Below are 15,698 nucleotides of genomic sequence, written 5' to 3'. Positions count from 1 at the left end.
CTGGAGATTGTACGCTCTTCGCAGACCGCACTGTAGCGAATTGAATGTGCAGTTTACATGGGCATGTGTATATGGAAAAGTAATACTTGAGAGAAAAAGAAAGAGAAGCAGGAAAGAGGCGAAGATAGAGACCGAATGAGGTTTTCTTCGTTTTGGCTTTCAAGGAGTAGCGCCACCTCTCGAGTTGGGTCAATGCGACACAATGAAAGCTCCAAGGCCTTTCCTTCTCCTTCTATTTTTCTTTAGCTCGAGTGTTCGAGCTCCCTTGGTCTCTCGGACGATAAGAGCTCGACACGAATAGCGTGATAAGAGCCGCAGAGGTTGCGCGAAGGCTTCCAGGATTTTGCGCGAAAGCGCGTTCTCTCTTTCCCTCTTCATTGTCTCGTTCTCGACTCGTGTTCTCGGGAATAAAAAAGTTAGAGAGACGAATGTGCTGTGAAATACCGACGGGAATTCCACCCTGCAGGCCATTACCGACGGTCGTCAACGTCCTTCGGCTCGTTTGCTTCGCTGCCCAAAGTTGAGGACGAAGTTTCCTCCCTTAACGACTGGAAAGCTCCTGATAACAGGGCGAGGCATGGCTTTTAGGTGGACTCAGCTTCGATATCACCTTATCTGCCTCCAGGCAACGGGGTTTCAACGTACCGAGCTTTTGCGACAGAGGGAAACAGAGAAGAACGCAAAGAGGGCGCACTCAACTCGGCCGGAAGGGAAAACTGCTCGTACCGTCAAATCTCGTTATTGTCGATCCATGAATGTGGAAAAGGCTTACTTTGTGAGTGCAAATATCGCTGCGGTGCTTTTATGCATGTTTGTACAATCTCATTTTATTCGATGTGTTTACTGGCATAAGGAGTTTCTTTTCGTTCTACGAACTTTGGGAAAAGCTTTGTTAAAATTTTCATTTCATCATAATCAGTCGCATTGGAAAAAATCAATTGTTTCAACGATTGTGGTTTTTTAGTCACCCTCCAGCTTAGCTGCACACCCATTTATAGTGCCTATTTTCAAAAACTTTTTTCTTCAACTCGAATCGTCCAATTGAAATTTATCACGAATGATTCTCCTGCTTCAAAGTGCTTTCAAATGATTGTTCGTTGGGTTTTACACAAAATTTGAGAAACCGCACTGCAGTTGGTGCAAATTCGAGATAAAGTGTAGGTGGAAAGTCAGAGGGTCAAAGTTGAAGGGTTTTGAGGTCGAGGATCTTTGACCTCAAGAAAGATTCGAAGCTCAGCAGGAACTCGGGTGTAGTTTTAACGGTGTTTGAAAAATATCCACACATTTTATTCCAAAAGCCTGAACTTTTAACAATAGAAAACTGCAGGATTATATGAAAAAGAAATTTGACTCGGAGAGGGATATCCAATCGGATTAAACTGCGTTGACCTCGAGCCAGTCTACGTATTGGGATACTTTCGTGTATACCGTCGGATACTTGGTCGAAGCACAGCTTATGACCCAGGACGCGAGACCTACAAGTTTACCGTCTACGACCAATGGTCCACCGGAGTCTCCCTGAAATGGAAAAAAGCATGATTCAAGATGAATTTTTTATAAAAACTGCTCAAGTGAATTCATTTTGTAAAAGCTCTTTTGTGTCATCAAAAGTTCGCACACACGAGAGTGCGCAGGGCTCGGGCTGATTTTTCTCTCAATAATTGACGTCAAGTCGTCGCCAAGGAATATTCTAAAAGTGTTAAAATCGTGTTTTGTTGGTGGTAAAATTGAATGAAATAACTCACATGGCACGGGCCAGTTTTGACGTCGGGATCGTGAGCGCAGATATGACCTTCGTAAACTGGGTATCCAGCATCCGAGTTAACTTTGTTGCAGTACTCTGGGCTCGATATCTTAACGTCGGTGCGTTGTAATTTCGTAGGAGTGTCTCCTCCTTCCTGAAATTCCAGAAAAATTATTCAGCTCGTGGGAACGATACAGTTTTCGAGAAACTTCAAAGTTTGGTGAAATTATTCTCGCGCCTTTTGGGAAATTGGCGTTAAATTTCTCGCCCAATTTGTGGTAAAAGTTCAATTGAAAAATGATTTTCTAAAGTGCTCACCCAGAGACGACCCCAGCCTGAGGCAACGGCGACCACGCCGGGCGCGAATTCTTCACTATGCATCGGTAGAGTCGCGTACGCAATAGTTTTCGAGACGACGAAAGGCTCGTTTACTTTCAGAACGGCAATGTCGTTCGACCAGGAATGGGACGGATCGTAGTCAGCGTGGATTATTATTTTTTTAACGTAGTGAATCGAGTGAGGCTTCTCCAGATCGACCGTGCCAGCGATCACCTTCACGTTCTCCGCTTCTTTACTGCATTTTATGTCAAAATTCAATCGATTTCATTACTGAATAATCCTCAATTGAAATGTCAGTGAAAACTTTTTCTCTCTACGTACCCTGCGACGCAGTGGGCTGCTGTAACGACGTAGTTTTCCGTGAGGACTGAGCCTCCACAAAAGTGAAAACCGTACGAAGTTTGTAGGGAAACCTACAAAAAAATTCATTTAACACACACAAACGAAAAAAAAACAATTGAATTCGGTTTTTTTCTACCGAAACTCATTCCTTACTTTTGATACTTACTTGAAACGGAATTTCGCCTACTTCAGCATCCTCCCCGTTGACGATCCTTCCACCGAAGGATCTTTCTAGCGGCACACCTACGGAAATAACGTTTTCGTTCATCGTTTCCAAAAAGACCAAATACTTTTGCGAATGGTTGAGTGCATCGATACACGCATTTCGTAACGAGTATAAAAAGCTTTTTTCGAGAGAATAAAAAAGTGTCATCAAAAATGGTCACTCTGACTGTGTACCAGAAAATATGTCTCTTTGTTTCTTGGTTTTCCAATAAATTTTCAGTGCTCATGTCCCTTGAATATCTACCATGAAAGCCCATATGATAATAACAGGAAACGACTTACCTTGAGACACTGCCACGAGGGCCAAGAAAACAAAAACCAAATTCATCTTAGCTGGAGCTCGGTGAACCGGAATTAATCTGCGTTGCATACTGAACAATCCGCTGTTTATATACTCTCCTTTTGTCAATGAACAGTAATTAAAAATACGCGATCGATGATTAGATAAGTCGTTTGACAATCGTTCGTATCAATGTTTTCATTTATTTCTGACTCAATATCCGTGTTTGCGGGCGAATAATCTGATCGTCTGCTCGTTGTGACGGTTTCACGTGATTGCAACAAAATACCGATGCACACGTTACAGTCAAGGGAAGATCGAATTTCGGCCCGGTTGCGTTGAACACAGAATCTTGTTTCTCTTAATTAAGAACTGATAAAAGTCAAATCACTGTTTTGCGACGCCCAACAATTGCAAATAATATAATCAGTAGGTTATTCCCTGAAAATCTCAACAATTTCTGGTTCACAATCACACTGTTTCTGAGACTTTGATTTTTTCGATGCGAACATTCATCCAAAGACATTCGCGAGTACCAGTGACAAAACTGCTCGAACTCGCGTCCAGATCATAGAATTTTAAGCAGGCCGCGGAGCGATGTCTCGTGTGAGAAAAATTCTGGCGCTTTGCGTCATACAGAAGCAAAAACTGGGAGCGATCAGGCAAGGAATTTTGTAAGAATAATTGTCATGTCAAGTTTTAAGCATTGTAAAAAGTGTAAAAAATGTAAAAAGAGTTCGTAACGTCGGAGTTCAACGAAATGATCTGAAAAAACTCCAACAATTCCAGTAATTCTTTATATCGATGATTCGTGAAATAAAAAATTGGTGAATTACAAATATGTTATTTTCGTGCATTTCGTTGGGCCCCAACGTTGCAAACTTCAGCATCGTAAAAGTGGGGTGAAGGATACTTCTATCCAGCATAAACTTGATATTTCTTCTCTCATTTGAGGCAGATTTACAGTGCCTTGCTTATCGAAATGTTTCATTTTCCAAGATTTTTTACCTATCACTCATAGATTCTACGGTGCACCATGAATATTCCGGAGGAGCTCAAAGAAATGTTGTTCGAATGAAACTTCGAGCGAAAAATTGTTTTTTTTTTTTTTTTTAAATGCATATAAATTTATTCGTACAAATCGATGTTGCGGGTACAATGGTAGCACTCATCCGAAGACAAATAAATGTTTCTGCTGTAAAAACGATAAAAAGCACTCGCTCGTGTTCGACAGACCGTGAGGTCCGGTCGTTGAAATTTTGATGTTCCAACGTGGCTTAGACCGCGTGCTCATGCAACCAGTCGACGTATTCGGAGACTCTCGTGTAGACAGTTGGGTATTTTGTTGAAGCACAAGTTATGACCCACGATGTAACACCTACGAGCTGGCCATCGACTGTCAAAGGTCCGCCAGAGTCACCCTGTGAAGGCACACAAGATTTGTAAGATAGGCGAGAAATGAAATAATTATTCGTAGCTTAAGGGCGTGTTTCATCGGCACTTTGATTCTGGTACGAAAAAATGAGAGATTTTATAAGATTTTTGCTTGTTTAAATCTCTGTAAATTTTCTTAAATTAAAGAAAAATGTTGTTTCTCAAACGGTCGATGAATGCCGAGCAACAAACCGGAGAATAAACGAAAATATTCTCGATCCCGATGATTGCATTTTCAATGAAACTTACACAATATTGTAACTGAAATTTGAGCTTGCAGATTTGGGTTTTTATTAAACCTTATAACAAAAAAACTCACGTGACATGGTCCAGTTATGACATCGGGGCTGAGGGCACAAACGTGGTTATCGTAAACCGGCAATCTTTTTTCCGAGTTTGTTTTGTTGCAATACTCTTGAGACACGATCATTACGTCAGTGCGTTGAAGACGGTCAGGGGTGGGACCATCCAACTAAACACCAAAAGTCATCCGTTCATAAAAAGCATCAAGAGCTCGTAATCCGTTGTTCCAATGTCATACTCGTTGCCCCAACTTTAAACTCTAATGCCGAGTGTAAAACAGCGAAAAACGAAAGCAAAATGTCTATCGGTACGAAACATACCATCAAAGTTCCCCAGCCGGAGACCACGGCAACTGAGCCAACTTTGACTTTGGCATGATTTTCAGGCAGTGGCACAAATTTAACTGTGCTGGAGTATCGGAACGGTACTGATACTTTGATGAGAGCAATATCATTTGACCAGGAATGTCGTGGCGCATAGGCCTCGTGCACATAGTATTTATCGACGTAGTGGATCGACCGGGGCTCATTCAATTTGAGAGTACCAGCGACTACTTGTAAATCGCGTGCTCTTTCCCTGAAACAATAATTATTTAACCATGGATCAATCACAATTTATTATCAAGCTATTGCTGATTGGCCGATTATAAGAAATTTTACAACAGCCGGGAGCGAGACGAGGAGGAATCGTTTCAGAAACTCGTTTGCAGTGAACATGCATCCCGAAAATTTGTACACGAGAAAGGCTTATAAAATAATGACTCTGTCGAATGCTTCTAGAGCAGTTTTTCAGAATTTTTTCCATACTAACCCCACGACACAGTGGGCTGCAGTTACTACGTAATATTCATTGAGGATTGAGCCTCCACAGAAGTGTTCACCGTACCGGGTCTGCAGCGACACCTGTAGTGGATAAAACGTAAAGTATACGTGAGGGTTCGTGAACAGTTTTGTATGGTATGAAAATGATTTTCAATCGTTGATTCTCGCTGCATTTGCTCACTCATTCTCAGTAGAAATTTGATAAATTGGTACTTACTTGGAACGGGAATTCGCCAACTTTGGCATCGTCTCCGTTAACGATTCTTCCGCCATGCAGTGCCGTTGGGACACCTGCGAAATCGATGTGATTCCATTTATAATTGAACTCGTTACAAACAATGTGAATTAATATTGTATCGTAAGGAAAGACTTTCCCAAATAATCAAATTCCGGAATCGTTAACAATTGTCAAAAAAGTGTAAATAGCGTTTTGCTCGCACCTTGACAGAGCGCCACTAAAGCCAAAAGACCCAAGACCGACTGCATCGTTGCTCAGTCCTGACGATCCGTATTCTTGGTAGCGAAATTTTGGTAGTCGTGATCTTTTATATATTATGGACACAGAAAACTGATTGCATAAACGAAGTCGGTAATAAAGTTTCGAGAATCGCGGAGATTAGATAGAGCATCAGATCAGCAGCGATATCAACCCACCCTCGAATTCGGCGGGCGATCATCCGTTCCTCGAAAACCCCAAGGTCTATGACCTCAGAAGTTAAAGCATCGTTGCAAACACATTTTTATAAGAGATTAACGCGAGTGAAGTCAATATTTAAAATCGAAAGAAAATGAAATCGCAATACTTTTTTTAAATTCTCTTGATGTGTGAAAAAACTTCATGCTTTTAATGTTCTACGTTTGTTCAGTCGATTTTTGTCACAGCTCTATAGATTAAGTTTTACGTAACATTCTGGGTTATCTCCGGGGATATTTCTGAACGTATAAGTATGTTTTTCATTAAATCATACAGAAATCACTATCTTAATCTCAAGAAATCTGAAGAATGAGGTCATGAAATCGTCGCTTGGGTAAAACCGGCGTCGATCTTGATTAGACGATACGCTCTCCGCATCCATTCATTCAGATATTCATAAATTAATAATAATAGAATGCCACTCGTGGAATTTTCTTCGAATCTGCAGTGGTTTCTCAAATATTTTCATTCGACCATTTGCTTGCAATTATCCAAAGGAATAATTGTCCTTGTTTATCCGACTCTCATATTTTATACAAAACACAAAAATGCCGGGTTCGTGCTGGACAGAGAGGAGAATTCAACGGCATCTTCTTAGTCGATTTTAACGATAGATCGATTCGGGGTTTAAGTGAAACAAATTTAATCAGAACTGATGCCGCAATTTTAAAACAATTCGGAGATAAAACCTCTGAATTCTAGTGGGAAATGTGTGGGTAAAGAATGATCGAAATAATGCTAGACAAAGTAAAATTAACAGGTTTTATTTCATCCGATTTCACGCATCAATACAAACCGTTTATATCGCGAAACCACTTCATGCTGCAACAAGTAGTCCAATGTTCAAACTGCAGGCTCCCATTAAACAGCGTTGTCGTTTATCCAATCGATGTACTCAGATACTCTGGTGTAAACCTGAGGCCATTTCTCAGAAATGGACTTGAAGCCCCAGGATGCTATGCCTACGATTTTACCATCAACCATCAAAGGACTCCCAGAGTCACCCTGTGAAACAAAACTCCGTCAACGTTTTGATGTTCAGTGAGCAATTAGAGAATTGAATTGATGACTTTAATTTTAGAAAAATTTGGAAGATAATCAACTAAGACAGTTCGAGGAGCAGGCACCAGGTCAAGGTGACCGAACCGATTCACACTTTTGCGTAGAAAAACTCAATTTTTGGTGTAGGAAGAAAAGATGAATTACTGGATCGAGCACTCGATTGCTTAACGTCAAAGTGTTCTTGCTTTTCGCTCTTGAGAAGTGAAGCTTTTTCCTCAATATTAATGTGCTCGGATTACTTACGCGGTAGGCTCTGATCTCGTGGTCGAGAGTGCAAACTTGACTATCGAGAATAGGCATCTCGAATGGAGCATAAGTCTGGTTGCAGAATTCCTGAGTCGTAATGAGTACATCGGTTACTTGTAGCTTTGTTATTGGTTGAAATTCCTGAAATTCCACAACCCTTGACATTTATCGAACGGCTGATTTGTTAGTTTTATTTTCTATGAACTTGAACGATAAAAACTTGTTCCAAGGGAAGTTGACGCTTATTTAGAAAACGATCGATTTTTATTTTGCTTGACCGATCTATGGCGTCCAGCGGTGAAATTACCTCGGTAAAGCCCCATCCAGACACGACGGCCAACGTGCCATTGGGCGTTTTCAAATCTTTTTCGGGTAGTGCCACTGGTGAAATCGTTTGTGAGAATACGAAAGGTTCTGAGACGCGAACAAGAGCAATATCGTTTTGATTCATCAGACCCGATCGATTGACGCCGGGGTGAATTATTGCTTTCGCCAATTTACTGATCCATGCGCCATTCTTCAAGTCGGTTGTACCCGCAACGACGAAAATATCATCATAGTCGTTGAATCTAGAAAACGTCGTGCATCAAATCATTAGCATGGATCCGAATTTCATGTTGATTCTCGCATGGTTTTCCACATGAAAATGTAAGTTTGCGTTCACTCACGTCAGGACACAGCGAGCCGCGGTGAGTACATAATATTCGTTGAGAATGGAGCCACTGCACCAATGCAAATTGTACCACAATTTACTTCTGATGGAAAGTGCTATCTGCTCAGTGAAAAACATTCGAAAATTATACATTTCTAATCACAATGAATCCAAACATCCAACATTTTTCTTTTGAATATAAAAGTAGCTCTTCATTATCGATAAAGAATCATGTTTTATTCTGTGTAATTTTCCATAACATTTTTTCTGGATTATCGATACGCACTTGGTACGGTACTTCGCCCTCTTTGGCGTCTCTTCCACCGATCCGTAGGTCACTGTGCCTCATGAAGGAGGCAGCTGGAAAAGAGTATTCGTTCATCTAGTACTAGCACGATTGAAGTAAATAAAATTATTTTGAAGTCTTTTAAATTAAGCGACATAGAAATTCGGTGGAATCGTTTGAATATTTTGTGTTGAAAATTTCATTTTCACGTTTCCATGTTCAATTTACCTTGGCAAACAGCTACGAGGGCTGTGAAGACGATCACTAATTTCATAATTGCGCTGCGCGTTCAACTGACCAATTCTGTATTTACCGGGAACAAAATACAATCGAACCAGAAATCAATCGGCTTATATAGTCATAGTTTCGATAAGATTAGATATGAAAAAATCCAAAAATTAAGGAACATTGTTCATCAACGCGTGTTTCAAAGGCTCTGAATCGGCAATAGTCCGAGAGAGCATGTGAATCAGTTTTGAGCCTACACATGTTTTTTTTTCCCCTCAATTCGATAAAAGAAAGTAGTGAAAAGATTTCGATAAGGCTTATTCATCATCAATTTTATATCACGAAGGAATTATCAAAAAATAATCTTCTCTACATTCTCATGAAAAACCTTCGTACTCGGGATCCGAAAAATAAAAGGTTTTAAAAGGATAGAGGAAGTTCATGTTTTTTGAATACCCTTTATTTAAATTTTTACAATCCTCATTTACACACATTAGCATAACTATCGTGTTCATTCTATTATTCATGACAGATTATTCAAAGAAAAAATAAAACAAAGAAATGGTTGAGTGATCGAACAGATCCAGAATTATTTCAATTGTGGCACTGACACAAGCTGACCAAAAATATAACATTGGCGAGTTGGAGTTTCCAAAATCATAGACTTTTCGCATACCGCGAATAGAATGTGTTCAGAAGAGAAAACAACCGAGAAAGTTGTTTCAGACGTGATTCTTGAGCAAAATCAGGTTTTGTACAGGATTTGATGTACGCCGAGCCAAGTCCGGGCTCGTCGATTAGACAGCGTTAGCGTTTATCCAATCGACATGTTCAGAAACACGGGTCAAGACGGCGGGCCACTTTTTCGAAGCACACTCGAATCCCCAAGACGTTACTCCTACTAATATCCCATCGATGGTCAAAGGACCTCCGGAGTCACCCTGTAACAGAACAACTCATAAATCATTCGTTCTGAAACAAGCCTGCCGAAGAAATATGAACTGCATTTTGCGTCTCATTCGAATTAGTCCTGAATTTCCCTACTGAAATTAAAAAAAAAAACGAATAGACATGGAAATTTCCTTACGTGACAGGCGCCAGTCTCGACATCAGGATTGAAAGTGCAGACTTGGCTGTCTCGGATAGGCATTCCTGACTGGGAGTAAATTTCGTTGCACAATTCTTGGGACGCGACAAGTACATTGGTACGCTGAAGTTTTGTCGTCGCCTTACCACCATTCTGAAATTTCACAGTTCGTCGTTAGCCTTCCAACGCAAACGATGATTCTATCATTGAAAGTTCTGATAATTAGAATAATGAAAAATGAGAATTTTGCCTTGAGATAGCCCCAACCAGACACAGTAGCCACCGTCCCAGCTGGTGTTTCGAAACCCCTTTCCGCCAGTGGTACAGGCGACACAGTTTCAGAGAACTCGAAAGGTTCTTCGACTCTCAGGAGAGCGATGTCATTGCTGATGGAATGTTCCATATCGAATTCAGGGTGAACTACTGCCTCCTCAACTTTGCTGATCCACAAATAACGTTCCAAGTCGACAGTGCCAGCGACAACGTACATCATATCCTCTAGCACTCTGCAATGTCACGTACGTACGAAAGTCACAATCAATTTGAGTTCTATTGAGTGTTCTGCGATCGTTGATCTCAGCTAACGATAGTCCTTCTTGTCGAACTTACGCGAGGGCGCAGTGGGCTGCAGTGACGACGTAGTACTTGTTGAGAATGGAACCGGTGCAAAAATAAGTGTCCGGGAAACCATGTCCCCTCGCGATAAGCGCTACCTACCGACACAAAAAAGTCAGGAAATTCAGGTCGTGGGTATGCACTCGCTGGATCGTGGGTCGTTAGCGTTTATGTTTTTTTTTGTTGTCACAAATGTACAGCAAAATAAAGCAAGTGTTCATGCTTGAATCGAATAGAAAAATTGAGTGGAAACTTCTGAAGGCTTGACTTTGGTGAAAATATTTAGAAGGAATGATAAATTTCCTGGGTAAGGAATTCGAACGTACCTGATAAGGTAGTTCGCCCAATTTAACGTCTTTTCCATTGACGACTCGTGGCCCAAAGCGTCTTGCGAATGGCACCGCTGTAACATAATACGTGAAAAACGTGTGTTCAAAAATAGGCTGAAGTTGAATATCCTGCTTTGAGAAATGTGAATATTACCTTGTGTCAAAGCGACGAGGGTTGCTAATACAACGATCAGCTGCATTGTTGATGTGTCGAGGGCCAAAGGCGAGTGTCGACTGTAACTGAACCTCGATTAGAGCGTGTCTTCATGTGGAGAAAATACAGTTATATAAGTGATAGATTTGACACGATAAGACAAGAACGTAACACTGCGAAATGAGGAATCTCTAAAAAATATCGAGTGTATCGACGTGATGGCGATTCATTATTGGAAGATCCTGAGATTGCTCACCCCCTCCGAGTGTCGACGTGCTTTTTTTTTTTCTATTAAATGATAAGAGTTAAATAAAAATCACGGGACGAAAAGCTGCGAAGAAATTCTGTAGGAATGTTTCTACGCTCTTGGCTAATAAAAAACTGGGCGTTTTCGATAAATTTGAAATAATTAAATAGCATCATATTTTCTCAGACTCCGCAACATTTCGACGAGGACGTAGAACCATAAACAACCCGCATTGATAAAAATACGAAATCACGAAAATGACATACTTTCGTACCGCCACGTCAACTTGAAACTACTCCGCATAAAATTCCCTGCCTGCATCTCTATTTGTTTGAGTACACGTAAAAATGTCGCCACGCTTGGCACATCGCTTTCGCCCCGTGCCGAGCCACCAGCTGCACGTCTCCTTATTCATATTTAAAAAACCACTTTTCTGATCTATTCGCTATATCTCGGTGCATGAAACACGTACGTACGTTCGGTGTCGCTGGGGCCACACAAACGTATATAATGCTGCTGCTCTCCAGGGAATCTGCGGTATAATAACGTTGACACAGCCTCCGTTCTGTGCCCAGTGCACTAAATAGGCTTCCTTACCACTCCCTGTCTCTCTCATTCGAACACGCTTATGTACTATACATCAAGAACCGTCTCTCCAAAGCTGCAATGCGTATATGAACGTTCTTACCTCATCTCTCGCTCCTGTCTACTTTGCTTCACGAGGGATGTACGTTGGTTATCAAGTACCGAGAATAATCGCCTCTGCTCTTTGTGCGCAGCGAAACTCTCGTTGTTCTCGTAATAGGACTAGTTCGCGTGTCCCTCTGTTTCTCTGTCATCGTGGAAATTCCGAAAATTCATGTCTGACTTGTGTTTAGGCTTTCACAATTTCCCGATAAACTGTGCTCTTCAATTTTTATCAATCGGCGTCTGCTCATGTATAATCCATGATCTTCAATATCTCTACTCGTCATGAGATATGTTCTGAAATCATCATGAGTGGAGATATTGGGGATTAAATATCACACGGGAATAAATATGTTAAGGGGGGTAGACGTTCTCTATGTAGATCCGAAATTATTAAGGAGCGGATTTGTTATCGAGAATGGCTAGCGATAGAGTTGTTAAATAGCAGCTATTTATAACTATACTCGTCGCAGCTCTACTCGATAACAACTCCGCTCTTTAAACATGTATTTAAAAGAGAACTGTTGTTGAAAATATTTACTGAGAATTGAATTTTCGACTCTGTAACATAACTCGAGTCTTATAAATCTACTTCATAACATTTCCACTCTGAAGATTTTTATTTTAGGCATGAATAGCGTCTCTACTCTTTAACATGTCTGGGCGGATAACACAGATTATTAATGACAAAATAAGAAGAGACATATTGGATTGTATTGATTTTGCAAATATGAGAGTAACGGCTGTTTGGAGGAGCGTTGAGGACGGTTGTTATTCTGCCCTCGTGATGTCTTCGTCGAGGACCTTCCATGAGAGTTCGTTCTTCGCTCTATTGAATTCCAAAACAAAATTAAAAAATGGGGGATAAGCTTGGAACGTCAAAAGTGTTTCATTGGGAGATCCCTGGACCTGAAAGGATCGGAGAATTCCAGGACGAGTCGCTGGTTATTGCCTCGGCCTGTAGAGCCGCGTAAAAAGCCTCCAGAGCCGAGAACTTTTTTCATACAAAGTTGTCCTGAAGTATCAATCTCGAAGGAAAAGATAATGCAGAACGAGTCGAGAGAGAGCGATATGCAATCCTGATAAAAGTCCTTTCGCTCTGGGGTTCTGGGAGATCCGACGATTCCTCTCATTTCGTGTTACGTGGCATGTAATTTCTGCAGCGAAACGAGGAGGGTTGCCTAAGTGCCGAGAGCCGCGACGTTAGGCCTCGCGTTTTACACTCTCTGGGGTTGAGTTATACGTTTCGATTTTCTCTACGTAAAATTCACTGCGTTTGCGTTAATGGAAAAATCGCAAGAGAGGAACCGAGATAATTTGATGTCGCACTTCCCATCGTGTTACACGAACACAACCCTACAATTCCAAGTAATTTGTCAAATTTCTTTACACGAAAGGCTACTCTCCTGCTCAAGTGAATTCCGACCGATTAAAATTACTAGAACCAACGTGAAAGAAAAAAGCGACCGGGGAGTGTTTTTTCACTGAGCGTCCGACCACCGTAGTTGATTGATAATTTATAAGTCTGCACGTATATTTCCTTTTCATTAAGCTCGCCTTGCTCCTTCGTCGAAGATACTGCGACTGAAAAAGCCCAGAATTCAAGGCTCAAGGATCAATCATCCCCAAAAGGCTTCATTAAGCTATTCCTTTTTATTTATTTCGATCCTCTGATCTACTCCACTTTGAACCGGTAATTTTACTACGTTTTTTTTCTATAAATCGAAGAAACATCGAGGCAATAAGAGAGATTTGACGAATTGATAAGAATTTCTGGACCTCGAAGTCGTTTCGTTGCGCTCAGTGCGATATCGAGGCTTTTGACGTCATTTCACCTGGCCCTCGAACCCAAAGATTGTTTTTTTGAAATTTCTTTTGAAAAATTTTATTTTTTGTATTTCGATTTCCCCCCTCCCATTTTTTTACAAATTAGTCAAATTGTAGAGGCTCGTTCTATGATTTTTACTTTCTGGGCTCATTTTGCCTTTTATTTTTCAAATTTATCATTTCTATCGTTCTTATATTTCACGGGGTCGAGTTTTCCAGGGAAGTGTCAAAAAATTCAAAAAATGTCTGGAGTCACGAGACAAGTGAAATGGTGTTAAATTGCTCACTCACACTCTACTCTATCTGTGTGTACGTTTGTGTGCCGAGGTGACCATAATGTTGTTGGCACAAAGTGCCAATAAAGCGTTCGATGATTGGCTCTCACAACGGTCATCGAGGGGAGGGTAGCATGAAAAATCTTCCACCGGGCGAGGGTTGATTGCTTTTCGAGATCGGACAGCTGTATCTTCCAGGTTGATTGGTGATCGTTTGAGGGGCACTTCGCAGCGATGAATCTCACCCGAAGGATACTCAAATTGTCAAGAATTCGAAGACTGACCGTGCTGCTAAAAGAATCTGGAATTTTCGATCACTTTTTCCTCATTATCAATTCCATACCTTAATCCGTACAAATTCTAACTCCACAAACTTTCGTTTCATTTGAATATAAATGCTTCCTTTTTTCAATAGGGACATGGGGGAGCAGGTTTGGACCGATGAATATTCACTAACATTCTCAAAACATCTTGGTAACAAATCGAGAGTTTGGCAAAGACAGGACAGCGACCTATTCCCATAAAGTTTAGGCAGAACCCTCGAGAGAAATGAACCGGCGGTCCGAGCCGTAGAGCCGAAGAATTACCAACGTAGATTCACTTCTAATGCTCAGTGAGAAGTTGCCTTGTCGCTGCGGTAAGGACGCGTGACTCATGACTGTCGTCCTCACTCTGAAAACGTCGTCTGTATTCGAAACGATTGCCAGTCTTTCGAAAAACTTGTTTCTTTTTTCTCCGTGTTTCGGGTCAACCCCCAACTATTACGACTTCTAATTCGATCTGCAAAACTGCTCTCATATTTCTCTTTTCCCTCTCTTTATTCTCTTAGTTACTTTCATCAAATTGGCTTCAATGATTCAACGAAATTTCAATAAAATATGAAGATGAAAAGTATTTCGTCCAGCTCGACGAATTTTTGGATTACGTATTCAAAATTTTGATGTTTGTGTCTCAAAGAACACGGTTTTTTACACTTCCGAAAATTTGACGTTTTTATCGAGTTGAACATTGACATCACATGAAAACTGATAATCATTTACGCTCGCTGGTCATTCGGGCTGATTGACCAATCTGATTTTTTTGAGTGCACGCAGTGCCACGATTCCAATGATTATTTTTGAAATTTTTCTAAGCGCTTGTTATCTTATCTGATTAGTTCTCGTGTGTATTATTTAATCTATTTAAAAGAGATAAAAAAAAAGCTGAAGTGCCCTGTAAGAGGTTTTGGAATATTTCGAATGATTGAAAGAAATAATTATAATTCTGAGTTCCGACGTTGTTCAATGGCAGATGAAGCAGCTTTGAGGTTTCGAAAATAGAAAGAATTTTAAAAAGTAAAACGATCAGAAAGCTTTTTTCCCGTGCGTACGGTTGCGGTATAAAAAATAACGAAAATTCGAAAAAGGAAGTTTGACGTACAGCTGTAAAGTGGTCGACGTCAAAATTTGTTTCCGCTTGTTGAGGTCCCTTGAGAAAACGTAGAAAATGCTCACGACCCGAAAACTGTGCACACCAACAACTTTTCGTATTTTCAGAGTTTTTTTCCCTCCGCGTCTGAGAGTTGTAGTCACAGTCGTCGCGCTCCCGTCCCTCCCAGCACCTGTAAATCATACTCAGTGGTGGCGCAGGGACAGCCACTTTTCGCAAGTATCTCTACATCAAGTCCCCGCGGCAGTTCGTCGCGACGTCGACGATGTTTTGGTCTCTTCATTCCTTCCCTACTTTCGGCTACTTTGTTTTCCTAGGCGACCGAAATTCCTTCGTTCTCTCCCTCGAAAACTACAATTGAACATCATTTCGCTGTACATCCAACTACGAAGT

At 41.0% G+C, this 15,698-nt stretch overlaps 4 protein-coding genes across 4 annotated transcripts in view; 1 reads left to right on the top strand and 3 right to left on the bottom strand.

The window, feature by feature from the left end:
- hwt (heavyweight) overlaps positions 1-15,698 on the top strand; it is a 151,843-nt gene that overhangs the window by 28,319 nt on the left and 107,826 nt on the right. The window lies entirely within an intron of this gene.
- On the bottom strand, positions 1,252-3,031 carry LOC122412106 (trypsin-1-like). Its single transcript, XM_043421431.1, has 6 exons — positions 2,933-3,031; positions 2,592-2,668; positions 2,405-2,496; positions 2,063-2,318; positions 1,746-1,898; positions 1,252-1,518 (listed from the first exon to the last, which is right to left on the bottom strand). The coding sequence occupies exons 1-6, from the start codon at positions 3,018-3,020 to the stop codon at positions 1,375-1,377; spliced, it is 810 nt and encodes a 269-aa protein (XP_043277366.1). The 5' UTR covers positions 3,021-3,031; the 3' UTR covers positions 1,252-1,374.
- Positions 4,051-6,034, bottom strand: LOC122412110 (chymotrypsin-2-like). Its single transcript, XM_043421435.1, has 6 exons — positions 5,929-6,034; positions 5,706-5,779; positions 5,478-5,569; positions 4,988-5,243; positions 4,684-4,836; positions 4,051-4,351 (listed from the first exon to the last, which is right to left on the bottom strand). Exons 1-6 carry the CDS (start codon positions 5,972-5,974, stop codon positions 4,208-4,210), a joined length of 765 nt encoding a protein of 254 aa, XP_043277370.1. The 5' UTR covers positions 5,975-6,034; the 3' UTR covers positions 4,051-4,207.
- Positions 9,101-10,945, bottom strand: LOC122412107 (chymotrypsin-1-like). Its single transcript, XM_043421432.1, has 6 exons — positions 10,842-10,945; positions 10,685-10,761; positions 10,353-10,456; positions 9,994-10,249; positions 9,744-9,896; positions 9,101-9,597 (listed from the first exon to the last, which is right to left on the bottom strand). The coding sequence occupies exons 1-6, from the start codon at positions 10,885-10,887 to the stop codon at positions 9,454-9,456; spliced, it is 780 nt and encodes a 259-aa protein (XP_043277367.1). The 5' UTR covers positions 10,888-10,945; the 3' UTR covers positions 9,101-9,453.

The sequence above is a fragment of the Venturia canescens genome, chromosome 6 (assembly GCF_019457755.1).
Source record: "Venturia canescens isolate UGA chromosome 6, ASM1945775v1, whole genome shotgun sequence".
NCBI classification, from domain to species: Eukaryota; Metazoa; Arthropoda; class Insecta; order Hymenoptera; family Ichneumonidae; genus Venturia; species Venturia canescens.
The sequence above is the reverse complement of the archived record's forward strand: the minus strand, read 5'-3'. Positions and strand labels throughout refer to the sequence as shown.